The sequence below is a fragment of the Schistocerca serialis genome, chromosome 3, assembly GCF_023864345.2.
Source record: "Schistocerca serialis cubense isolate TAMUIC-IGC-003099 chromosome 3, iqSchSeri2.2, whole genome shotgun sequence".
In the NCBI taxonomy this organism is placed as follows: Eukaryota; Metazoa; Arthropoda; class Insecta; order Orthoptera; family Acrididae; genus Schistocerca; species Schistocerca serialis.
In genome coordinates, this window is record NC_064640.1 from 618851770 (window position 1) to 618878162 (window position 26393).

The 26393-nt window shown below is 44.0% G+C and overlaps 1 protein-coding gene across 2 annotated transcripts in view; it reads left to right on the forward strand.

Moving 5' to 3' along the window:
• The first annotated feature begins 6995 nt into the window (after positions 1-6995).
• LOC126470504 (proton myo-inositol cotransporter-like) overlaps positions 6996-26393 on the forward strand; it is a 500775-nt gene continuing 481377 nt past the window's right edge. For both annotated transcript variants that reach the window (XR_007586223.1, XM_050098392.1), the window contains exon 1: positions 6996-7218. Coding sequence is in view for 1 of the 2 variants with exons in the window: in XM_050098392.1 (XP_049954349.1) it covers positions 7049-7218 (170 nt within the window). In the remaining variant the exon portion in view is untranslated. The remainder of the gene's footprint in view (positions 7219-26393) is intronic.

Sequence of the window (26393 nt, forward strand, 5' to 3'; positions counted from 1 at the left end):
AAACATTGTTCTTTTTTTACAACTTAACAGATTTACACACATATTCCGACAACTGGTTAATGTGCTCACTATGGGGTGTGACTTCATCTGGCAACAATACAGGCCTGACAACGACGGAGCATGCTGTGAATAACTTCATCAATGTCATGTTGAGGCAATAACCTCCAGTCTTCCTGCAGAGCTGCTCGCAAGTCTTGGAGAGTGGTTGGTGGATGTTGACGTGACGCAACCCATCTCCCTAGTGCATCCCAGACATGCTCTATGGGATCCAAATCGGGAGAGCGAGCAGGCCACGCCAGGCGTGCAGTTTCTTTCCAAGAAAACATCAGCCACTTGTGCTCTATGAGGTCGAGCATTATCGTCCATCAATACGAGCTTTTGGCGCACAGCATCTCGCAACAACCGTACATGAGATCCAAAGATCTCGTCATGGTACCTGACAGCACTTAACCCTTGCCGATTCACCCGTACAATTTCATGGAGAGGTGTTCGAGTGGTCAACATAATCCCTGCCCAGACCATTAGCGATCCTCCTCGATATCAGTCTCTTTCCACAGTGGTCGGGTCTCGAAATCGTGTTCCACATTGCCTTGAGATGCGAAGCCCTCGAGAATCACTCTCCAGACCTATTCGGTACTCACTGTGGAAAGAACATTGGCCCACTGTTCAACTGTCCAGTTGGTATATTGACGACTCCACTCTAGACGTTCCCTTCTGTGAAGACGCGTCAGAGGCACACATACAGCAGGTCTCCGACAATAAAGCCCACGCTGTCGAAGCCTTCTCTACACCGTTTGCCTCGATACAGTACATCCAGTGGATGCTGCGAGGACAGATGCCAGTTGCTGCGCAGCACTAAGGCGGTACCATTGGGCCCTTACAGCGAAATAACGGTTCTCTCTTTCTGATGTCACACGTGGTCGGCCCTGCCCTGGTCTTCGGAGTACAGTTTCGGTCTCTCTAAACTGTCGCCACATCCAAGAAACAAAAGAGTGATTCACGTCCAGCCATCGCGCCACATTAGTTTTCGAATGTCCTGCTTGCATTCCTCTTATGGCCCTTCACCATAGAGATCTAGTAGGCAGACGCCTACCATACTGCACCATCTATGACTGTGTACACAGCGATTGTGGATGGTTGGTCGGTTTGTTTAAATGGGGGGAGGGGCCAAACAGCGAGGTCGTCGATCCTATCAGATCAGGAAAGGAAGTCAGCCGTGCCCTTTCAAAGGAAGCATCCGGGCATTTTCTTGAAGCGATTTAGGGAAATCACGGAAAACCTATATCAGCATAGCCGGACGCGGGTTTGAATCGTTCCGAATGCGATTCCATTGCGCTAACCGCTGCGCCACCTTGCTCGATTGTGGATGTGTGAGTACTCGGTCAATACTATTCCGTTTGATAGGTGCCTTGACGTCATCATTGGCGTGGTTTTCCGTTGACAGAAATGCCATTTTCCGTGCAGAACACGATCGTACGGCAATCTGTTGAGAGTTTGTATGATTACTTCGTGACTTAAACACAAGACGGGGAAACAGCGGTTTGTTGCTTTAATTATGGACACCTGTGTATTTCAGACGAGTGTAATAACTCTTAAGTGCGCGTTTAAATGCATGTAAGCCATCGATAGCACATGACAAAGCTAGAACTTTCAGTGGATACCTTTTCATTTGTATTTTGATTTCCTGTAGGCCCTGCGCAGATCCAAGTGTTCACAAATTACGGCGGACAAGGCGACTAGTGTGACATCACCAGGTTCGTTGCAGTGCCCGTATTTCCCGTGGACCCCCATACTGCATCCAATGATGCAAGTGGCAGATGACACGGCGGTAGATCCGTCCCAATTGGCCCATCAGGGCCAGACCTTGGATCTTTGCTTGCGTTCCTTTCCTTGACACATTCCAACCAAATTCAGATTGCGAAAAATTCAATATTCATTTATTCTGAAAGTTCGTACGGTTTTTCCAGTAATAAAGGTCCTAATTGGGATAATTCTGAGTCTTAGCATGTTTGAACCAATCAGCTACATCATTGTGTTTAGCTGCTCTCATATATTATCTCACTGGCTCGAGAAATTGCTATCAAACAATCAAGTAATTTTATTTGTATTTTTAATTTTCTTCAACAGTATAGAGACAGCAATGCCAAAATCTTTACAGATTCCCATTTTCGAGCTCCGTCTTTCGTAAACTGCCTTAAGAACCTTCGTCTTCATTTTAAGTGAAATAGTAGTTTGCTTTCGACCCGACCTCTCCGCCACTGCTCCTAAAAAATAAATTTAGTACCTGTATTTAACAACGTGTTAGTTACGGCTCCTGCTCGATAACATTGGTCGCGGGACATATCTGAGATGCATTTTTCGTTTCTACTTAAATAAAACCAAATAGTAAGTGAAAGTGCCCTTGGATGGAATAAAACCATATGATTAACTGTCTCAAACTTCATTAATCCTCACTTCTTAACAAAAGATGTAGTTAAGTATAGAGTAATAATACAGACATTATACTAGATTGACATTTTTAAACTGGTGTTGAGCGTTCTTTTTCTTAGGCTTTCTGTTAGTACTTGCTAAAACGTGTGTAATTTTCTATATCTGTTCTCTTGTCATTACTGAAGAGACTCCCCGAGTACGGAAGCGTGAATGTTAACCCGCGTACAGTCAAGGGTGCATCAGTTAGGGTCCCCTACTGACCATCAGATGATCTGTCGTCCGCTCATTATCTCCTAGTCCCCTTTTCGAAGTAATTTTACAATAGTTGTGCATCATTTCGATTACTGCTGTCCTGGAATTGCTTATTGATGTTAGGAGGGTTGGATTTTTACAGTGGAGCGGTGTATTTCCCGACGAATCTCTATAAAAGTTCTGAAACGAATGCCATGCAGTGCTTCCTTCGCCTTAGGAATCAAGTTGAAGTCAGAAGGACTTAGACCAGGGAACGTGGTGGATGGTACAGCACTTCCTAACACCATCGATCGAACACATCAGTCACAACCTGTGCCATATGGGCCCGAGCGTTGTTCGCACAGTGATTGGCGGGTTGTGCAGAAAATGTCACCGCTTATATCTCTAGGCTGCTCATTTTCGGAACACAACCTGCAACCAGTTTAGAGAAAGCAGCAGTGACACTTTCTGCACGACCGGCCCATCATTGTCAGGACAATGCTCGGGCTCATATGGCGCAAGTTGTGACTGATTTGTTGGGTCTATGGGGCTAGGAAATACTTCAAATGGTTCAAATGGCTCTCAGCACTATGGGACTTAACATCTGTGGTCATCAGTCCCCTAGAACTTAGAACTAATTAAACCTAACTGACCTAAGGACGTCACACACATCCATGCCTGAGGCAGGATCCGAACCTGCGACCGTAGCAGTCGTGCGGTTCCGGACTGAGCGCCTAGAACCGCTTGGCCACCACGGCCGGCTGGGAAATACTGTACCATGCACTAAAATCCCCGGACTTAATCCCTTCTCACTTCGACTTGATTCCTAATATGGAAGAGCACTTCATGACATTCGCTTCAGAACTGTTACAGAGATTCGTTGGGCAACAGACCGCTCCACACGAACTATCAACACAATTGGTGCTGCTAAGGGTATCCTACGACTTTCACATTGCTGGCAAAGTGCTATGCACAATGCTGGTGACTACTCTGAAGCACAGTGAAACTCTGAAACAACTATCTATTTTGTATAAGTTGTAAATAAACAGTTGTAACGATGAAAGTTCCACCCCTCGTACATCATCAGCGTATGCGAGTAATCTTCACACACTGTGTTGGATTCCTTTGGGGTCAGTTTTAGCAAATTCTCTTTCAGTCTTTTCTGTAGAATAAGTTAAAATAATATATGTGAGATGGCATATTTTTGTCGCAGTACTGTGTACGCCTTAAAATATTCAGTTTGTGCTGTTAGTTTCTGTCTTCGGCAGGAATTGTCTTCTACACACGTTACCTAATCCGATGTACTCATCACCATGAGTACGATTTTTACTGGATTCCATTCAGTTTTGCTTATCATCGTAATAACGATGACAGTTAAGTGAACCTCAGAAAGAGTCTGCCAGGAGAAGAGTTTTTAACTTGGATTATAAAATAAGTAGTTTCTCTAATTTATTACGGAAGCCTGATAAAATATATTCTACATCGTAATGTACACTTCTCTGGCGGCAGAGTATTTCAATGACAGTAGGCCCATGTGCAAAGTGTCAGGCTCATTTTCCGAGTACGTACATTCAGAACTAACGAAATAAGGAACATATTCTTGTTGCAGCCACTTCCTGAAGAGCATTCGCTTGAGACTTGGTGTACCCGTTCGTGTTCGCACGTAGAGCCGTGGCTTGACCTAATCAATAGCACCGGACGCTGTGCATTCCATCCTTCACAATGCCCCTCCACTGTATGTATATATTCAACAATAAACCAGCGAGGCAACATCTAAGCGCATTAAAAACGAAAAATAACAAGGAAAATATTAAAAAAAATAGAGGCAATAAGAACACAAGTTATGTATGGACATCTGTTTTATATTTTTTAAAGAGAATTGTGAACAACTGCATTATATTCCAACAAAACAATTTTCCGTGTAGAGAAACCAAATACGTCACACCTAAACATTTGACCCTTCTAACATGATGAAATACACAATAAATACGTCGGCAACATTGTGGCACATAACATGTTTGGCTAGTTTCTTTGTCAAATGGTTCAAATGGCTCTGTGCACTATGCGATTTAACTTCTGAGGTCATCAGTCGCCTAGAACTTAGAACTGATTAAACCTAACTAACCTAAGGACATCACACATATCCATGCCCGAGGCAGGATGCGAACCTGCGACCGTAGCGGTCGCTCGGCTCCAGACTGTAGCCCCTAGAACCGCACGGCCACTCCGGCCGGCAGTTTCTTTGTCCTCCGTCCTATTGTTTAATTTTTTATTGTTTTATTATATGGCCTGTCTCTTTTACAATGAGTTTGTATTCTCTAATATTGTTACAAGATTTCAAACAAATTTGCAGTGCTCTTTTGGTAGATGTACAAACCAGAGATCCTCCTTCCTTCAAAACTTAATTAAAGCATGTGGTGAGAAGAGAACGGGCGTAGCACCATTCCATCTCAGAAATATTCTCCTCATTTTAGATATAACGTTTTCTCTTGTTTACAGAGGCATAATGCAACAACGAATGATGAGACTTCACAGAAAATACGACCAGATAATAAACTGTCTCAGCATTTGACAGCCGTTATGCTACGATTTGGTACCCTTCTCGTGAGAAACTGGCCGTCACTCAAAGTTCTGAAAATGTACCCAGAATATTTTCCATTCGGCTGCAAAGACAGAGAGGAAATGGAATTATATATAAAAAAAATAAACACTAGTAACGCCAGAGACGTGAATTTGTTTCTCCCAGTGTTTCTGGTAACATGTATCCTGAGGATTTTCAGATGCCCTCTTGGCTGTGAAGAGTATATATCTATTATTTCAAAAGAGAGGAAATATACAGAGCATTATAACGACTACAAATTAGAAGCAGCTGCGGAAGCCACATCTGAAATTTGGAATTAGGAAAGCATTACATTCGTTGGAGCGAGGGACGTTGCTCTCGTGTCGTTCTGCGATTCAAGCGGGGCGTTTTTGCGACAATCAGTTCCGATAAGGTTAAACAGCTTATAAAGTACTAAAAAAGTAGTACTAAAGTAGTAAGAAAAGCAGGTACGGTACTTTATGACGTCGTCTCATTACTGATTGACAGTTTAGTGCGACAAGCGGGAACATCCAATGAAATAAACCAACTCTCAGAGGGATATTAAAGATACCGCAAAAAATTGTTGGCAAAATAGTAGCCGTCGCTTTAGTTGTATAGAAGGCATAACGAAATGTTATATAGTGATTAAACATGTTCTTTCGCGCTGAATGCTAAAGCTACACAAAGCTCCGAATTATTACAGCTTTTATGACTTCACCGCTACGAATGAAACACGGGAATAAAATTTAATACTACCTAAATAGAAAAATAATTCTTCTGCAGATTTTTAACTTATTGATGTTAGGAAGAACTCCGCTTACAGCTGGTAAAATTATGTTTATTAAAACACGGCCGGTTCGTGGCTTTAAGTCGCATCATATGGTGAACAACGTTAAAAGATCATAGGCCTACCCATCACTCCTAGTCAAAATTTACTATTCAGAGAATATCGTCAATACTATGGTGAACGAAAGGTAAAGTAGAAGTTCCCCATTCTTTAAAATTTGCTTGCATCGGTATGACAGCACGGCAAACTCAAAGAGAGAGAGAGCTTTAATAAACAACAATTTTACCAACTGTAAGCGGAGTTCTTCCTAACATCATGTCTTTCAACAGCTGCGGTTGCCCGGAATATAAAATTAAAAGAATAGCTGGTTTACAAAACTATTTTTAACTTACGACCGTTAACTATTAAAAACAAGGCGAATTGATGATCCCGGTTTCCACATACAGTTTCTTCGTCATTATTATTTAATAAAAAAACATTATTCATTTAACAGAATGTATTTAGTTGTTCAGTTGTGTCAGAGAATAAAGATTTTTAACGTTTCAATAAATAGAGTGATAATACTTTATGTTCTGATGATGCGGATTTATTACCAGCGTACGATTACCGTTCTTGTAGCTGAGAAATAGTTTCTTTGTTTCACTGTATTCCCGCAACAGTCTCATTTACGTTTGGTATCAGGTAGTACATCAGAGTGTGGTTGTGCCAAAGTGCTAAAATATGCGGATGCCAACTTGAGGGCAATCTATACCCGTGGAACTCATCGGAAAATCACTTGCGTTCAAGATCTCGAATGTACTAGCAGGTTACAGAGTTCGTCCGCTAGATGGCAGATCTGGTCGTAAGCCTTGCAGTGAGGCGATGCTATCGATAGTTGCGGCCCCGCGCCTCGACTTCATAATCGATACATCTCGCTATTTGTATACCCACGCGGCACACGGGCGCTAGCCAATTGGTTGTTAGCAAGCGCGTAGTGCGGTTGGGGGCTGAAACTCGGGCACTGTCACATTCATAACAGAATGTCGGGTTACGAGGCATCAACAAACGTGGCCAACAATGGCGACTTTTTGGAGGTTAGCTCGGAGCGTTCTTCAAAATACATTTACGTTTTGACGTTTCTAAGCGCAATTGGAGGGTTCCTTTTTGGCTATGACACGGGTGTGGTGTCTGGTGCTATGTTGCTGATAAGGTAAGTTCATTCTTCCAGTAAACTAGTTTTTTCGATTTCGTGTTAAAATTAGTGTTCCGCAGTAATGGCATGACATGCTTCCTGCATTGTACCCATATTCTCGTGTGGCTTCTGCTTTGAGTCAGAGGTGTGTGTGCTGTAACCGGCTTTTTATAAATAACCGAAAATTTTCTGAAAGTTCGAAGTTGTTCTATTATATTTTGTTTTACAAGTGTTCATAGAGTGTTGTTATATTGCAGAAAGTTTCAGTTTTAACAGAAAATAGATGTCTTGAGATTAAATCCTAGAATGAAATTCCTAGATCAGTTAATCTTTAATATAGTGTAGCCAGTGTAAAATTGCTTGGAGGTTACACATTTACTGACGTAAAGTTAACCAAGGTGATGATATTCAAATGTAATCGCGTAGACTGTTAAATTTCGTAACGGTGCGCTGTGGAAGCTACTAGAAATGTGGCCACCCCCACGTTGCTATGGTGAAAGTAAATTCCACGACGTGCAACATCATTCAGGGTTTGCTCACCAAAAAAATTGTTGTAGTTTTAAGGAAGGCTCTCTCCTGGCATGTAACAAACATTGAAAATTTATTTATACTGCCTTCAAGTTTAGAATACACTCCTGCCGATTGGTGCTAGTGAAAGAGCTCTTGGTGGAAGGAGCACGTGTTTATTCGTGAAGCTTTGTGACTGTTGTCTAATAGATTCACATTTTCGTCCTCTAAGTGTGACTTATATTGTTGTTGGACGGAACATCCTTACAATGAAAGATCGCCGGTGTCAGCTTTTTGTTTTTCCCGCTCCGGTGAAGATCTTTGAACGGAAAATTCCCACGACCGTAGTGGTGTGGGTATGAGCAGTGAGCGACTCTTTCTACATTGTCTCCGCTTCTTTAAATGCTCTTTTTGTTTTGTTTGCTTAAGTTTGTAAATCGACCTGCGTGGGATTGCCATTAGTAAACTGGAACATTTTCTTTTTTCTCTCTCTCTTTGCAACATACGCTCAGGGTAAGCGATTCAAATGTTGCATATTTAATTTTGCGCGTAAATCCGTCAACAAAATACCGCTTTCCAAAATATGTTGCTGTTTATCTTTCAGTTGTCGCCAGCAACACTAGAGAAGTATAAAAGATGAGAAGTAAACAGAACGTTTCTCGCTCTTTCTTTTATTGGTGTGTATCAGTGCAAAATATTAACTCATTTTAGTGCGATAAGCATTAGAAACCAGTTTATGTTAGCTCCCACCCACTTCGGTTTTTTTTAAGGCGGTGGTCGCTCACATACTGTACAATTGTTTTAGGTTCTACGCAAACATGCTTTGTTGACACTAGGTCCGGCGTTACTGCTAATAGATCACCGTACCTCTATTGATACTGAAAGATGATGTGAATAGTGCAATTAAATGTTTTCACATGCATTCACGAGTTGAGACAGGGACTTAACAAGAGCTAAGTAAAAGCGACGTTATTAGGTGGTTGCTCGCAACTTGTCTTGCTGACACTAGGTCTGGCGCGTTTTCCCTTCTGCAACTTCGATGTGACATTGTATACTGGTCGCTGGGCTGGTCAGTTCAGAAACGGTATCGTGTAGTTTGTTTGATGATAACACTGCTGTTTACGTGAAAGCAGTACTACTGTCAAGAGCGTGTTTAGAATCTAAGCTGTGGAGGTTGGGAGACGAAGTGGGCGGGGCTCAGCTCGTTGGTTTCGGAGTGAATGACAAGGCCTAATGTGGTGCAGGGAACCTGATGTTATTCAAAACGGCTTCCAGTCATCTCATAATGGATAAATACAGGCCCTGTATGTATTTCAAGGTAATTTTATATCATTCTTCCTGCAAAGTAGTGGCGTGTTCATGTAACAATGATGGAGGTGGATAGCTATCGCGCACTCTTTTCTCGAAAGTAGACGACGAGGCTCAGTATTACGATCTGGTGAATGTGGTGACCAGGGTAGAAGCGACGATTAATCTTCGTGCTCACAAAACCAGTCCTTGACGATGGGAGTTGTTAGCAGTGGCTCTGTCGTCTTAAAAAACAGCATGGCCATTGCGGAACAACTGTTGTACAAGGGGATTGACCTGATCCGCCAAAATGGGTGGTGAGATTCCGCAGAGTAATCTTGGAGTGCATGGAATACCACGATTTGGCATCCCAGATCATCGCCGAAACCCCGCCATGGAATGAACTTTCTTCCATAGTCCAGGTTTTACGGCTCCAGCACCACGTTTTTCTGATATGAGCATTTGCATCACTGACGAGTGATATTGGTGTTTCATCTAGTCGTGCAATTCCCTGCTTATGGAGCTCCCTTCGTTTTGGTTCGGCCCTGACAGTGTTCGCGCGTCCGTCATTCAGTTCCGCAGCTGTCGTCCTATTTTTCGTCGTAATCCTCTTCAGTGACCGCCTGTCACGATCACTCAACTTAGACTTTCGTGCCCATATTTCGTGATATTTTTCCGCTTTCCCAGTATGCGGTATAAATCTTCTATATGATGCCACTAGAAATACTAAACACTTCGGTTGTCTTAGCTACGGAAGCTCACGCCGTACGAGGACCAACATTTTGCCCACGTTTGAATTCACGTAGCTCCGCCATAATACTCACAACTACCGAGAACACTGTTGTGACCACGACTGACACTTGTAACGTATTGAGGACATGGCACAGGTGCTGTGCGTGGTCAAATAAAACCGTGCAGTCTGTGGGATTGGCTAGCATCTGCAATTATGTTCAGGCATGCGTTTCTCGTGGTGTTTGCATATTTTTGTTAAACTCCTGTCCTTCATTTATTCTGAAGTGTTGCCCAAACTCAATATTTCTTACGAAAATTCACTCATTGTTTCCGCCTGGTTCTCAATTGCTTAGCAGACAGCGAGAGCGTTAAGTGACAAGAAAATTGATAAATTTTTGCCAGTAGATATTACCATTTGCTATTTCACCGACTCTTCTCCGAGAACACTGTAGTGACTTCCAGGCTTCAGTGGCTGATACCAGTTCTGGAGAGTAACCATAGAGGATCCGCGCAAAAACTGTAGGTTTCAGATCAGTGTTGGTCCATGTTGCGTAATTCGCGGAAAGAGCACCCTCAATAAAACGACAGGCTTACATACAAAACAGTTACTTCCGGCAGTACACATTATATCCTGAGACTGTTCTCTGCTTCCTTTTTTTTTTAAACCTCCATTCAGCTTTTTTAAGTATTTGAGTTGTCCGGATTAGCTTCAAGTTGTATTGTGTATTCAGTTCTTACTTGCAGTTGTGAGCAGAAGGTATATTCTAGCACCATCACTTGTCCATTTTTGCTTCGTAATCGTATTTGTATCAATGAAAATTTTCGTGATGCATAGCACAGACCATTTCTCCTAAATCTACGTACATACATACACCGCGAGCAACTGTACGGTGCGTTCCGTATGGTACCTTGTACCACTACTAGCCATTTCCTTTCCTGTTCCATTCGCAGGTAGAGCGAGGGAAAAACTACTGTCTATATGCTTTCGTATAGCCGTAATTTCTCGTATCTTATCCCCGTGGCCCTTATACTAAATGTATGTTGGCTGCAGTAGGATCTTCCTGCAGTCGGCTTTAAATGCCGTTTCTCTAAATTTTTTCAGTAGTGTTCCTCGGAAAGAGCGTCACCTTCCCTCCAGGGATTCCCATTTGAGTTCCCGAAACATCTCCGTAACACTCGCGTGTTGTTCGAACGTACCGATCATAAATCTAGCAGCTCGTCTGTGAATTGCGTCGATGTCTTCCTCTAATCCGACCTGGTTCGGATCCCAAATACTCCAGCAGTACTAAAGAATAGGTCGCACTGCGGTCCTATATGCGGTCTCCTTTACAGACGAACCACACTTTCCTAGAATTTTCCCAAGAAACTGAAGTCGACCATTCGCCTTCCCTACCCAGTCCTCACATATTCATTCCGTTTTATATCGTTTCGCAACTTTTCGTCCAGATATTTAAACGACATGACTGTGTCAAGCAATATACCACTAATGCTGTATCCGATCATTATAGGTTTATTTTTCATACTCACCCGCATTAACTTACGTTTTCCCACATTTAGAGCTAGCTGCCATTTATCACACTTACTAGAAATTTTATCTGAGTTACATTGTATCTTCCTACAGTCACTCAACTCCGACAACTTGCCGTGCACCAAAGCATCATCAGTAAACAACCGCAGACTGCTTTTTACTATATCAGCCAGATCATTTATGTATATAGAAAATAATAGCGGTGTTATCACACGTCCCTGCAGCACTCCTGACGATTCCCTTGTCTTTGAATAATCGCCATCGAGGTCAACGTACTGAGTTCTGTTACTTAAGAAATCTTAGAGCCACTCACATATCTGGGAACTTATTCCGTGTGCTCATACCTTCGTTAACAATCTGCATATCGAAACTTGCTGTAGAATTCCTACCAATGTGACATTTGTTACATTTCGCTTTCATGGTGTTGCAGTTCTAACGGCCAGCAGTGTAGGAACAAACATCGAAGCTCTTCTCTGAACTATCTGATTTTCACGGGCAACATTCTGTGCAGCTGCTAAGTTTGTTTTGCGATACACTCGATTTTCAGACGCACATCGAGCCACATTTCTCCCTCCTTTTCTCATATTGTTTGCCTGGTTAACTCATGGAACTTGAACTCAAAAGGACCGTGGTTCCAATTTCCGTTCAGTTGTTCGATTTGATTGTGTGTAACTTGCCTAAGCGCAGGATGATGTAGCCAAGACACGCCACCTAAAATTTGTCGAAAATCTTTAAATATGTCCTGGTGTGGTTTTCGATAGTTTATAGCGGAAAATGTGGCGAATTAGCAGACTACGTCGGAAAAGGCCTAAAGTATCGAATTTTTTTTCTTGACCATTATTTCTCAGCATAACCTACCCTGGAACACTCTTACAAGCTTTTCAGGCTGTTTCTGACCTACCCGTATATTTCATCCGTGGCAGTGGGAAGAGACTCCGGAGACCAATTCGACGACACAACGTGTGTGGAACTTTATCAAATAGTAACAAAATAACAGTTCCACAAGCCACTGTCACGCACTCCGAAGGCAAGAGCGCAAAAACGTCTGCCTTACTGCACCATATGTACGCAAACAAGGTACTCTAGTACCGTTCGTAAGTTTGTTGTTACAAGTGTCATTTCAAGTACTCAAAACGTTGGCCTTGAGCAGTGATATGTTATAAAGTGATTCTGGCAGTACTGCACGTTGAATTTCACCTTGACTTTACGCATGTCATGTCCGTACTCTACAGTTCGTGTCATGAGTCGTCGGTGTTTCCTTGTAGACCTCTTCCTTCAGTTTTCCCCACAGATAAAAGTCCAGAAGTATTAAATCAGAGGACCGTGCAAGCCTTTCGTGTTTCACGAACGTCCCATACAACGAGGTCCAAATGTTCTGCTAGGTCTGCGATTCTGTGCAGAAGGAGCGAGACATCCGTTATGTTAGTACCACATGGATTACAATATCGTCTGCCAAATCTTCCAGTATGAGCGGTGGCATATCGTGCAGGAACTGTAGATACTTGACTGTTTACACTCATCAAAATTGGAAACAGTGATGAGACTGTAAATTTCCAGGACCACACGTTGACAGATCATGGTCGATACTTATAGTTTTCCTAGGCAGCACGGATTTTCAACGAAATCTTGCATGGAAACGCCGCATCACTTTCTGTTATTCGTAGACACAGTTCAAAGAACTGTGAAAGTTTTTCAAAGTCTGTCATGAAGCTGTTGATGAAGTGAAAATTGTAAGGCAAGAAATGGTGATTGTATATTCCCACTAGTAAAATGTTAGTCGCCTTTCTCTCATCAGTTGCTGATACTTTTAGTTTGCGCATTTTATTCTTCAAAAATGGTTCAAATGACTCCGAGCACTATGGGACTTAACATCTGAGGTCATCAGTCCCCTAGAACTCAGAAATACTTAAACCTAACTAACCTAAGGAAATTACACACATCCATGCCCGTGGCAGGATTCGAACCTGCGACGTAGCGGTTGCGCGGTTCCAGACTGAAGCGCCTAGAACCGCTCGGCCACATTGGCCGGTTTTTATTCTTCACACTTGTTTCTTGAAGTATTGCATAAGGTTAGCAAAGACAGGCCATGATAGCCTGGCACCATTTGAATACACTTCAGTAAACATCTGCATCACTACTGTAGCTGTTTAACATTTGTCACAAACGATAACTAACCACTTTTCAGACTGTCTTACACGTCGGAATGTCTGAATAGCATTACGAGCAGGATTTTTGATCGCTACAGCAGCAGAGCGCAGACTGATGGCCTTCACACGCGTAGGTACAAACACTTTTATCGCAATCCGTCGATTTTTTTCTCTTTGTATGTGGTCGTTGGTTAGTAAAACTTCATATGTTTATTTAATTAATGTTTAACTGTTCTGCGCAATGCGTGTTGAAGTGACTGCTCCTGTCAGGTTAAAACTGTGCGTCTGACCGACATTCGAACCCAAACTCTTGCGTTTTCCGGGCAATGCGCATCCAGTCACCCTTCATCAACCAACTCATAGTTCCAGCAAGACACGCAGTAAAGCCTCTGGCGTTTGGATGTGAGTGAGGTAGCGCAGTGTTTAGCGTACTGGAACACCGTCCAACCATCCAGATATAAGTTTTCCATGGTTTCCCTAGATCGCTTAAGGCGAACACCGCAATGGTTCATTTTGTAAAGGGTGCGGCTTATATCCTTGCCGTAGTCCAACTTGGGTGGCTTTTTCGTTGTCTTGGCGTTAAACCCTAATCTTATTTCGTTATTGTGGGGTATGAAATGCAGAAAAGAAAGCTTTGAGCACGCTGAGGTGCGTGCAGCAATCTTTACTCAGTAGCATTTCCGCAACTTTGTATGAATTTCTCACTACTGCGACATCGTGATGATAAAGGAGTCAGTGAGTACGCCTTTTCCGCTCCCTCACCTTCAAAAAGTTCAATCCTTATATTGGCTTATAATTGCTCCACGTCGTTCGGCTTCGGAGGAAGAGTTATTGTCTTCTAAAGGGACGTAATTCACGCGGAAAGTTTACTTTCCCTGGGCTGCATGGCTGGGATTTTAAACAAATTATTCCAGAAAACGAATCCTATGCGTTAATTATTGGGCCACTTTGTTAAGATTCTCGAGGGCGAAGGGCGGAGAAAAACAATGAACGGAAGCTACTGGTAGACGTTACTTTTTTCACCCACTTTTGTCCCCATTTCATAAAATAATTTGTAGTTGGCAAACATCGCCACTTCACGCGTTTATCAGATATGGACAGGACGTGAGATACTTTGTTGCCCAAATTTATGGTCTTGCTGGTGGCCTAATTTTAGGGTGTGCCTGAGTATTAGTTGAAAAAACGTGACTAGCTCGACAACACTTGGCTAAAGTTATAAAGTTCAGCTGGATGTAGGTTTCAGTAGTCATACAGAAGCGCAGATGCTTGCACAGGACAGACTATTATGGGCAGCTGAATGGCCCTAGATTTCGGGAAAAAACGCAACAACTTCGTGATTTACTGGGTTAGGCGTGCTCGCTAAGTCTGTAATTAGAGCGTTAGGGGCTGCCGTTGCTGAAGAGTGCTTCACTCTCTGGGTCCAGTGAATCATTCAAAATGCAGCTGACCTTCTGTCGTAATGAAAATTAAAGTGAGATAAGAACCGTGTGCTGAACATGTGTCGAACCCAGCCTTTGTCTTTCATGAAAAATATTCATACCAGCAGAGCAAAAACGAAAAAACTGTGGCAGTGATGTGCGCTGCAGGACGACACGCAGGAAGTATTAAAGTAAAACTTGGCCAAGAGGCCCCTGAAGAGGGGCACGCAAAATGCTATCCCAGAAGATAAATATAGTGCGCAGTCACTTTTTTAAAATCCCTTCAATTTCACTCCATTGCGACGCAGTAAAATTTAGCTCCAAGGTGCGTACTGCACCTATCTATAACAGTGCAAACGTTTAGAGCCTTGTGATGTCACCCCTGGCTCTTTGACGCTTCAAACAGAAAGGTGTCAACACAACTGAGGATAAGGTCAGAGCTCAAAACTTTATTTGGGTGTAAAGTGAATGAATGATGTCACATCGGCACCAAATTACGTCAAAAGTCTGCCCAACACCAAAGTGTACGTTTCGTACGATGGGAAGGTCATCACACCACCTCTTACCACATTTCGCCCATTCTTTTGACGCCTATGCAACGGAAGTCAGAATCACGACGCCCGGCGTTGAATTCGCGCGGATTTCTTGTGGGTGGCAAAGGAAAACATTTCAGACGTACAGCTGCTCAAAACCGACACGAAAACACCTCAGGAGGTGGCACAAAAGGCATCAATAAATCCACACCTTCTTTTGGGGCGTCCGTTTACAACACATTTCACGATCGAAAACTACAGTTTACAGTGCGATACGCAACAACAGAACGACATTCCTGACACCCTTCGACACTGCTGACACCCTCCGGACGATACAGCCCTTCTCTAAGGACATAGCAAGGCTGCAACTCCATTGAACCTGATCCGACTCTTGGAGTGTGGTACGACCACAATTTTTCCCTGGTATACAGGGTGGAGGCACTAGGTACCTTCAAGAACATCCGACGAAATTGGAACGTGGTTCAAATAACGAAGAGTGTTTCCTTCTTCAGCCCTCATGTGGTGTGACCACTGTGGGGAGGGGAGGGTTGAGACGTTGACACATGCGTGAATAAAACGGCAAAGGATTCATGTAAAACGCCCCAGTTCGACAACCGCCTCAGTAATCCCACACACCTTTGTTGAGCACTTTAAAATGATTTGTACAGAGACAGAAACAACTCTTGACCGAACCCCAGGCAACACCTCGACAACCTTCAGCTGAGTGGCAGTATGCTAGTACCTAGCATGTGCTTGTGGGCATGGGGAATCTGGGTGATATCGCAAGGGGTTACCTGGCTGCGGGAAATCGGTCAATAACTGTCTCTGTCTTTGTGCAGGTACAGTTTTAAAATGCTCAACAAAGATGAGTGGGTGGCACGGAGGGTGTTGCTGAACCGGGTGGTTTCAGAGGGACCGTTTGCAGTCTTATTGACCCACGTGTCAATGTCGCTGCCCCAATGATCACGCCACAGGAGGGCTGAAAAAGCGTAAACACTATTCGCCCTTGCGGTCACTTTCAAATTTTATCGAAGGGTTTCTAACGGTCCCTAGTGGTTCCACTCTGTACACCAGAGCAAAAATTGCAGTCGCACTGCGCTCAAAACGGGTGCGATCGCGTTCAATGAGATTGCAGCGGTGCGATGTGTTTAGAGAAAGGTTGAATCGTCCGAAGGCTGTAAGCAGTGACAAAGGTTATCAAGAATGTCGTTTTGTTGCGCGTCACAGCGCAAACTGTCGTTTCCGGCTGCAAAATGTGTTGAATGAATGCCCAAGGAAGGGATGGTTTCATTGACCTCTTTACGCCACCCCTTGATGCTTTTTCTTGTCGATTTTGAGCGGCGGTCTGTCTGAAATCTTTACCTCTGCTATTCATAAGAAAACCGCATGATTCCAGGGTAAGAAAGGAATTGATGATCTTCCCATCGTGTGATAAGGCCACAGTGGCGTTGGATACAATTTTGGTGAAATTCGATATAAACGTGACATCATTAACCCACCTTGCATGCCGCATGAACTTCGGAACTCTGGCTTTTTTTCGCATGTGTCGACACCTCGCTGTTCGATGTGTCGTAGAGACCGAGCGTGGCGTTGCAGGGCGCCACACTTCTGACCATTACAGAGGATGGTTGTGGGCACCTTTCAGCCAAATTTCAAACTTGCGCGTCACAATGGGGGGGGGGGGGGATGTCGAGGTTTCAAACAGTGATCCTTTCAGTCTTTTGCACAATGTAGTGTAGCGTGCACTGCACTGTCTTAAGAGATAGGCAGGTGAGACGGACTAAGAAAGCAGCCAGCCTGAGTGGATTTTGGGCAGTTCCCCACACTCGTTTAGGCGAATATCCTTAGGCCCTTTGCTGCCATTTCTTCTCTACGCTCAGTGCGTTTTGATGTCCAGAAGTAGTCTATACTGATGGCTTAATGGTTGCCGGTCACACTAGCTTTGCTTATTTTTATGCGGGATGTACTGGATTCTACTCCTTGCTGGATGAGTGCAGTATTTTCACTGCAGAATTAGTAGCCATCTTTCATGCTCTTGAGCATATTTGTTCCTGCACCAGTAAGTCTTTCCACATTTGTAGCTACTCTTCAAGTAGTTTGCAAGCTCTTGACCAGTGTTAACCTCGCCATCCCTTGGTTCTAACTATCCAGAATGCTCTTTGTGCCCTCAATGTCAATGTTTAGTGGTCTTTGTCAGAACTCCAGGTCCCAGAACTGCTCTCATTAATGATCGGTCACAACGCCCATATAGTACTAGGGACAGAAAGTGGGCTGAAACCAGACGTAAAGAGTAATGAAATCCTAAACTCAGACTGGAATGTATACCACAGCGACAGGCTGGACAGTGAAGGGGGAGGCGTGTTTATAGCGATAAGAAGTTCAATAGTATCGAAGGAAATTGACGGAGATCCGAAATGTGAAATGATTTGGGTGAAGGTCACGGTTAAAGCAGGCCCAGACATGGTAATTTGATGTCTCTATAGGCCCCCTGGCTCAGCAGCTGTTGTGGCTGAGCACCTGAAGGATAATTTGGAAAATATTTCGAGTAGATTTCCACACCATGTTATAGTTCTGGGTGGAGATTTTAATTTGCCGGATATAGACTGGGAGACTCAAACGTTCATAACGGGTGGCAGGGACAAAGAATCCAGTGAAATTTTTTTAAGTGCTTTATCTGAAAACTACCTTGAGCAGTTAAACAGAGAACCGATTCGTGGCGATAACATATTAGACCTTCTGGTGACAAACAGACCTGAACTATTTGAAACAGTTAACGCAGAACAGGGAATCGGCGATCATAAAGCGGTTACGGCATCGATGATTTCAGCCGTAAATATAAATATTAAAAAAGGTAGGAAGATTTTTCTGTTTAGCAAAAGTGACAAAAAACAGATTTCAGAGTACCTGATGGCTCAATACAAAAGTTTTGTCTCAAGTACAGATAGTGTTGAGGATCTGTGGACAAAGTTCAAAACCATCGTACAATATGCGTTAGATGAGTATGTGCCAAGCAAGATCGTAAGAGATGGAAAAGAGCCACCGTGGTACAACAACTGAGTTAGAAAACTGCTGCGGAAGCAAAGGGAACTTCACAGCAAACATAAACATAGCCAGACAAACAAAAATTACGCGAAGCGAAATGTAGTGTGAGGAGGGCTATGCGAGAGGCGTTCAGTGAATTCGAAAGTAAAGTTCTATTTACTGACATGGCAGAAAATCCTAAGGAATTTTGGTCTTATGTCAAAGCGGTAGGTGGATCAAAACAAAATGTCCAGACACTCTGTGACGAAAATGGTACTGAAACAGAGGATGACAGACTAAAGGCCGAAATACTAAATGTCTTTTTCCAAAGCTGTTTCACAGAGGAAGACTGCACTGTAGTTCCCTCTCTAGATTGTCGTACATATGACAAAATGGTAGATATCGAAATAGACGACAGAGGGATAGAGAAACAATTAAAATCGCTCAAAAGAGGAAAGGCCGCTGGACCTGATGGGATACCAGTTCGATTTTACACAGAGTACGCGAAGGAACTTGCCCCCCTTCTTGCAGCGGTGTACCGTAGGTCTCTAGAAGAGCGTAGCGTTCCAACGGATTGGAAAAGGGCACAGGTCATCCCCGTTTTCAAGAAGGGACGTCGAACAGATGTGCAGAACTATAGACCTATATCTCTAACGTCGATCAGTTGTAGAATTTTGGAACACGTATTATGTTCGAGTATTGTGACTTTTCTGGAGACTATAAATCTACTCTGTAGGAATCAGCATGGGTTTCGAAAAAGACGGTCGTGTGAAACCCAGCTCGCGCTATTCGTCCACGAGACTCAGAGGGCCATAGACACGGGTTGACAGGTAGATGCCGTGTTTCTTGACTTCCGCAAGGCGTTCGATACAGTTCCCCTCAGTCGTTTAATGAACAAAGAGCATATGGACTATCAGACCAATTGTGTGATTGAATTGAAGAGTTCCTAGATAACAGAACGCAGCATGTTATTCTCAATGGAGAGAAGTCTTCCGAAGTAAGAGTGATTTCAGGTGTGCCGCAGGGGAGTGTCATAGGACCGTTGCTATTCACAATATACATAAATGACCTTGTGGATGACATCGGAAGTTCACTGAGGCTTTTTGCGGATGATGCTGTGGTATATCGAGAGGTTGTAACAATGGAAAATTGTACTGAAATGCAGGGGGATCTGCAGCGCATTGACGCATGGTGCAGGGAATGGCAATTGAATCTCAATGTAGACAAGTGTAATGTACTGCGAATACATAGAAAGATAGATCCCTTATCATTTAGCTACAAAATAGCAGGTCAGCAACTGGAAGCAGTTAATTCGATAAATTATCTGGGAGTACGCATTAGGAGTGATTTAAAATGGAATGATCATATAAAGTTGATCTTCGGTAAAGCAGATGCCAGACTAAGATTCATTGGAAGAATCCTAAGGAAATGCAATCCGAAAACAAAGGAAGTAGGTTACAGTACGCTTGTTCGCCCACTGCTTGAATACTGCTCAGCAGTGTGGGATCCGTACCAGGTAGGGTTGATAGAATAGATAGAGAAGATCCAATGGAGAGCAGCGCGCTTCGTTACAGGATCATTTAGTAATTGCGAAAGCGTTACGGAGATGATAGATAAACTCCAGTGGAAGACTCAGCAGGAGAGACGCTCAGTAGCTCGGTACGGGCTTTTGTTAAAGTTTCGAGAACATACTTTCACCGAAGAGTCAAGCAGTATATTGCTCCCTCCTACGTATATCTCGCGAAGAGACCATGAGGATAAAATCAGAGAGATTAGAGCCCACACAGAAGCATACCGACAATCCTTCTTTCCACGAACAATACGAGACTGGAATAGAAGGGAGAACCGATAGACGTACTCAGGGTACCCTCCGCCACACACCGTCGGGTGGCTTGCGGAGTATGGATGTAGATGTAGATGCTGGGATTGCGGGCAATTAAATCGCCAACTAGCTGGCCAAATAGGCTACCGGCGGTCTGGCTCGTGGGATCAGTATTATACCATTAATTTCTAAGGATTTAGAATATGGAAGGGCATACTCTGACTTTGTCGAACAAATTACATGCCATAAAGGAGGCACTCCATGCAAGCCTCTCACAAGGACTCCGTCATCCTTTGCTGGCTCTGCATCGACCATACTCAGCTGACTCATGGTAATGTCCTCTGTAATGAGGATCTGCCCCATTGTTGTTGTGGTGCCCATTTGATGGTGATCCACATTTTGATGACTGTGCTAACCTAGCCGCGCTGTGGCGGACTCTTAAACTTCCTCTCACTTAACATGGCTTTTTATCACACTCTGAGGGCACCTCATTCTTGTAAGCCCGTTGAGGAGTTTGGCAGAACGCCCTGTTGCCTCCTCTGCTCTGAATGGGCAGCAGCTGTCTGGGCTTGGTGGTCCACCCCAGCCCTCGCCTACCCACTGGTTTGCTCTTTTTCACCATTCATGTTCTGTTTGACTAGCAGTTCTATCGTTGTCTTCCTGTGCTTCTGATGCTCTGTCCATGTTGCTAGTCTTTCCTGGGTATTCGTGTGCGGGGTGCCTTTCATAAGGGGTTGGGGTATGTACCACTTCTCCCTTTCTGCCTTTGGGGGCCTCCAGCTGCTCCCTGACTGAGGCACCCTACGTGCCTCCTTTCTTCCTTTCCCTCCTTTTCTTCTTCTTTGTTCCTTTCTCTAGGCTTTCTTGACTTTCGATAGACTTAGGGGTTTTGCACACTAGGCACTTACTTGGTGTGTAGTTTTGCTGTCTTGGGTGTTCCAGATAGAAAGGAGTGATGACCTCGTAGTTTGGTCCCTTTTAATCATTAAACCAACCAACCAACCAACTACTCCATGTTGTGTACAGCACAGCTTAAAGCATTGCTCCCTCTCTTGGAGAAAGAACACCGTGCTGTTTCAGATGTTCTCATTTGAGCTGACTGCAGCATCCTCGATGTAGATCTTTTCAGTGGTACTCTGTATTCCAGCGCTGGAGGATGCCCCCCCCCCTCTCCTCCGCCCCCTATACAGGTTGTATTGTCACATGCTCATCACCATGAGGAGCATTGAAGGTAGCCCCTTCCAGTGGAGGTTTACGACGGTCGAGAAGGTTTTCAGTTTACTTGAACGAGAAACACCTGTCATCGATATGCACCTGGGATTGTAATAGGCCTTCATTCGGAGGACATGGACGAAATATCTGCGTTTTTGTCTTCTCGATGAAGGGTCATGTATATGACGCCCGACAAGCGACAAGGGATAAAATATGGTCCAAAATAGCACTTTACTGACTTCTCTGGTAGTCTCACTTTCAGCACAGCTCTAAAAATCCATACCAAGTCTCACAGGCTCACCTCACTGGCTAGAGTCGTGAGCATCCAGGGTCCATATGTGATCCAGCTACCTTGCTTCTACAGTCCTGGTGTCGAGGTGTTTCACGGTTTCGTCTTAAGTATAGCCTGATTGAATCAGGAACAGTGTATCCATTGCCATATTGGCATCACTGTCATGGAGCAGAAACAATGGCGTGAAGCCTGTAGTGTCTTGCTTCACTGCGTTCTATGCAAACGTCACGATGGGCAGTAACTTACACCACACTCTGTTGGACACCAACGTACATTGAGAGAAAATTTACAAATACCATACTAAAGCGTTGTGTGAGACCATTCGTCTGTGGGTGAAGGCATTTGTCATCCTGTGTGTGATGTCACAGTTTGAAATTATCTCCAATAACAGCCGTCAACTGGACAACTTTTCCTCGATCATAGATGACATGGGGGCTCCATTTTTCAGAAGGTCTTCTTGCAGAAACTTTGCAGTTCTGAAGCTTTGGCAGTCTGAACAGCTTTGGTGACAGAGTAGCGAGGGACATAGTGGATTCCTATTTGTCGACTTTGGGAACATCACCAAGAGGTAGATTCCAACTTTATGGAAAAGCGCTGCTGCAGGCAGAGTTGACATCAGTTGCCCTGGAAGTAACTGCGACACTGCCTATTTCATTGGCATTCTTTACAGTGGTTCACATAGTGTCTAACGGACCAGAGTCTTCATGAATGCTAGGTGACCAGTGTTGGTGCGGCGTGGAAATACTTCAGGATAGTTGGCCGTCGATGAGCCGGGATGACTATCAGCCATTCATCTTATAGCATTAATTGTAATTTGTTTGATTGGTTCCTCCTCCTTCAAGGCTTCTGTGTTTTTTTCAGCAGTGATGGATCTTCCCTCTGTTCTGCAGCCATGACATTTATGACTGAGACTTCGTCCACGGAGCTGTGTTCTACCAAAGCAATCCTTGAAAGCCAATCAGTGTTCTTGTGTTTGCGTCCACATTTGTATAACACTGTGTTGTATTCCGGAAGCCTCAGTGCCCATCTCGCCAGTCGACATGTTCAGGGCGTTCACGATGGAAACATACCGGCGTGTTCTTCTGTCCTCCAAATGTCTGTTGTTCTGCTTGGCGTTGGGTATACCTGCGTTGGTCGGATGCTGGGCTGTCGTTTGATAGCTGCAACATAATCCAGAGATTGCAGAGACCATTCTTCTTGGCGCGTTCGACTGGTGGCTGAGGTTGGTACTAAAGATAGATACTTTTCTTCAACATTTTCTATTAACTTCTGACGCATGCGGTCGACATTGGTGTTTTATATCCCTGGTGTATTCGGTGCGACAATAATGGCTGCCATAAACTGCTTATCTCTTCTCTTACTACCTAGCATTTGAAAGAGGCGACTTCATTATTGTCTTCCACAACTGACTGTCACTTCTTTGGTCCGAGTTGTTGCCGTTGGATTTCCTCGATGCTCTGACATCACTTGCCAAATTCTTTGTTGTTGTGTGATCCTTTACCAGAAGAGCTTAGTACAAACCTCATGTGACGCCTTACATAAAGTGTGAAATTTTGTCGGCTTGTGTCATAGTCGGATTCAGAATGTGGCATACGACCAAAACTTTCTGTATGTAAGTTTCTGTTTTCCCCAAGAAGTTTGGCCTTGTTCTTCAGATAAGCAGACTTGCTGCTGATTGTCGTTTTCTTCAGTTCCACCTGGAATTTGTCTCAGCTTTAGAACTTCTCTTCGTTTTTTCTCGAGCCACTGTCGTGCTGTGTCGTCCTGACCAACGTCTCCGGTAAATACTGATGGATGCCTGGTGTGCAGCTGACTTCCTACTGTTTTGGGAGCCTTGGTTACATTAATACACGGACTTAGGAACGATTTACTGCTTGTTTTCCGGTTCCTGTCCATGTAGACGACAGATTTCACTTTGCCTACTTGGCGCCACTGTATTTAAATGTTTTTAAATACCCGGCGTCTCCACCAAACGACGCCACTTCGTAACCACAATAAAGTCAAAATCCTAAAATAGGATCATCAGTGAAGTATAACACTTAGCACTGAAAGCACGTTTATTACAGGCACAGTGCAGAACTGCTTCGTGGATGGAGTGTGTTGCTATTTATGCAATCACTGAATATTGCAGAATATGCAAATATAAATAATTTCGAGACCATTATAGAAATGATAAATACTAAGTAATAAATATTTATTGATGATCGGTTTTGAACCGGCGATCCACAGCACTCCAGCATGCTCAACTGCAGCAAACTGCGAGAAAGTCAGCCCGCGGAAATATATAAGAGTTATACGTACTTTGTTAATAAATTTCTTCTAATTTCCTTTGTGGGTGAAAACCTTTGTAAAACAAAAATCACAGCTAGGTTTCAATTTTCTTTGTGATATTCGTTGTTGGCATAATCCAACTGATAAATATTAGTTAGCTTCAAGCAGTTCATATTTTCACTGTTGCACTGTGTAGTACGTACGACGTTTACTTCTCTGTTCTGGAACTGCTTGCCTCGCCGGGTATCTTCGCAAAATGTTTGCGTAAGATAGGCGAGCTTCGGTGCGGAAGGACCGAATCGCCACTTACGCGTCAATGGCTCGTTTCCTTACGAATCTTGCAAGTTGTCCAATGATCGTGACGTCCAGTGCGTTGACGTTTCCGCCCGCTGTGACGAAATAACTTGTGGCCGCTAAATTGTAGGGGCGGACTCTGTGGCTGTTATTGTTTTGTGGCCAATCGGCGGGATGGAGGTTCAAGGCTGTGACAGCCGCGGCGGCGCTGCCCCCACCCTGGCGACGGGAAGTTATCTCGGGATAATCGCACCCTCGTTTAGACATTCGCGTCGCCGTTACATCACGGCGCTTCTCACGCCAGTTGTGGCTCCCCGTCTCTCTTTCTCCCTCCCTCTCTCCTAGCTCCTCGGCGCAGATTTACAGTCTGACCGACTGGCAGATTCTTTGGTCGTTAGGCGTTTTGCGTCCTTACAGGAGGATGAGAGCAATATAACGCGCGATGTTTTCATTAGAATGAAATGACACTCGAAAATCAGTACCGGAGGGGGACTTTACCCCGGGTTTCCTGCCTTGCGCGAACAGTCGCCTTAACTATTAAGCTACTGTATCTGAGCAGGCTTCCATGCCTGACTCACTTACCCTGCTGGCCATAAACCCTCTAGTCCCATCAATATGAAAAGAAATATAATTTTATAATTTTTAATATAATTAACCTTTATTATCACAGTAAGCAGCAAATCCAAGAAGAAATGGATAAAAAATAAAAACTATTGTTTCAAGGAGGTGGTTTCACTTTGGAACTAGGACATACGGTTTTCAACCACACATCATTTTATGTGATACATTTGACAGCAAATCTGCACTTTTACTAGATTCAGTTCCACATCTCGAAACTTCCGTGAACTCATAATACCAAAAACAGATATATATATAAATAAACACATGACACAATCTGCTACAGTCAAGAAGCACAACCTCCGCGCCAGCTGTTGCTTTAAACGGTATAAGTGACTGCTGCAATGCACTACTTTCGTAATAGTATCTCACAGTATCACTGCCTGTCTCTGTCCAGCAATAGCATCTTTGGTTTCATGCTAAAGGCCTTGGTACTTAATACATTAATAAAAAGGTATTTTAACGCAGAAACCACTTTTATTCAAAGGGTTAAAATTGAACATTTGGGAGTGACATAAAACAACGAAAATTTTATTGTGCGTATACAGCTTAGTAGGAAGAATATGGGTGATTTTGGGGGTGTACAAGGTACGAAATATAGTACACAGATCAGCCATCTCTGGCAGCAACAACGTGTCTAACCGGACTGGGCATAGAGTTGAACTGTGCTTGGATGACAGATGCGCGTACGTCATTTCATGCTGCTTCAACGCTATGCCTGAGTCCATCAATTGTAGTAGCGTTCCAATCTCACGAGAGCCCATGACGGAATGTTTTCAGTGGGTGAGAGATAAAGGGAACGTGTTGGACAGTGCAACATCTGAGGTCATCAGTCCCCTAGACTTAGAACTACTTAAACCTAACTAACCTAAGGACATCACACACATCCATGCCCGAGGCAGGATTCGAACCTGCGAACGTAGCGGTCGCGCGGTTCCAGACTGTAGCGTCTAGAACCGCTCGGCCACTCCGGCCGGCCCAAATGTAACACCTACTCGTTTACTTGAGAATGGCGCTACAGCCGAAACAAGCTTTTAGAAAAGAAGAAACATTGCTAATTAAACTATTACAGCTCATCTGGAATTATTCATTATAAAATGTCACATTAGTTTGTATTCTCGTTTATTCCACATCCATCATGAGAATATACACTCCTGGAAATGGAAAAAAGAACACATTGACACCGGTGTGTCAGACCCACCATAATTGCTCCGGACACTGCGGGAGGGCTGTACAAGCAATGATCACACGCACGGCACAGCGGACACACCAGGAACCGCGGTGTTGGCCGTCGAATGGCGCTAGCTGCGCAGCATTTGTGCACCGCCGCCGTCAGTATCAGCCAGTTTGCCGTGGCATACGGAGCTCCATCGCAGTCTTTAACACTGGTAGCATGCCGCGACAGCGTGGACGTGAACCGTATGTGCAGTTGACGGACTTTGAGCGAGGGCGTATAGTGGGCATGCGGGAGGCCGGGTGGACGTACCGCCGAATTGCTCAACACGTGGGGC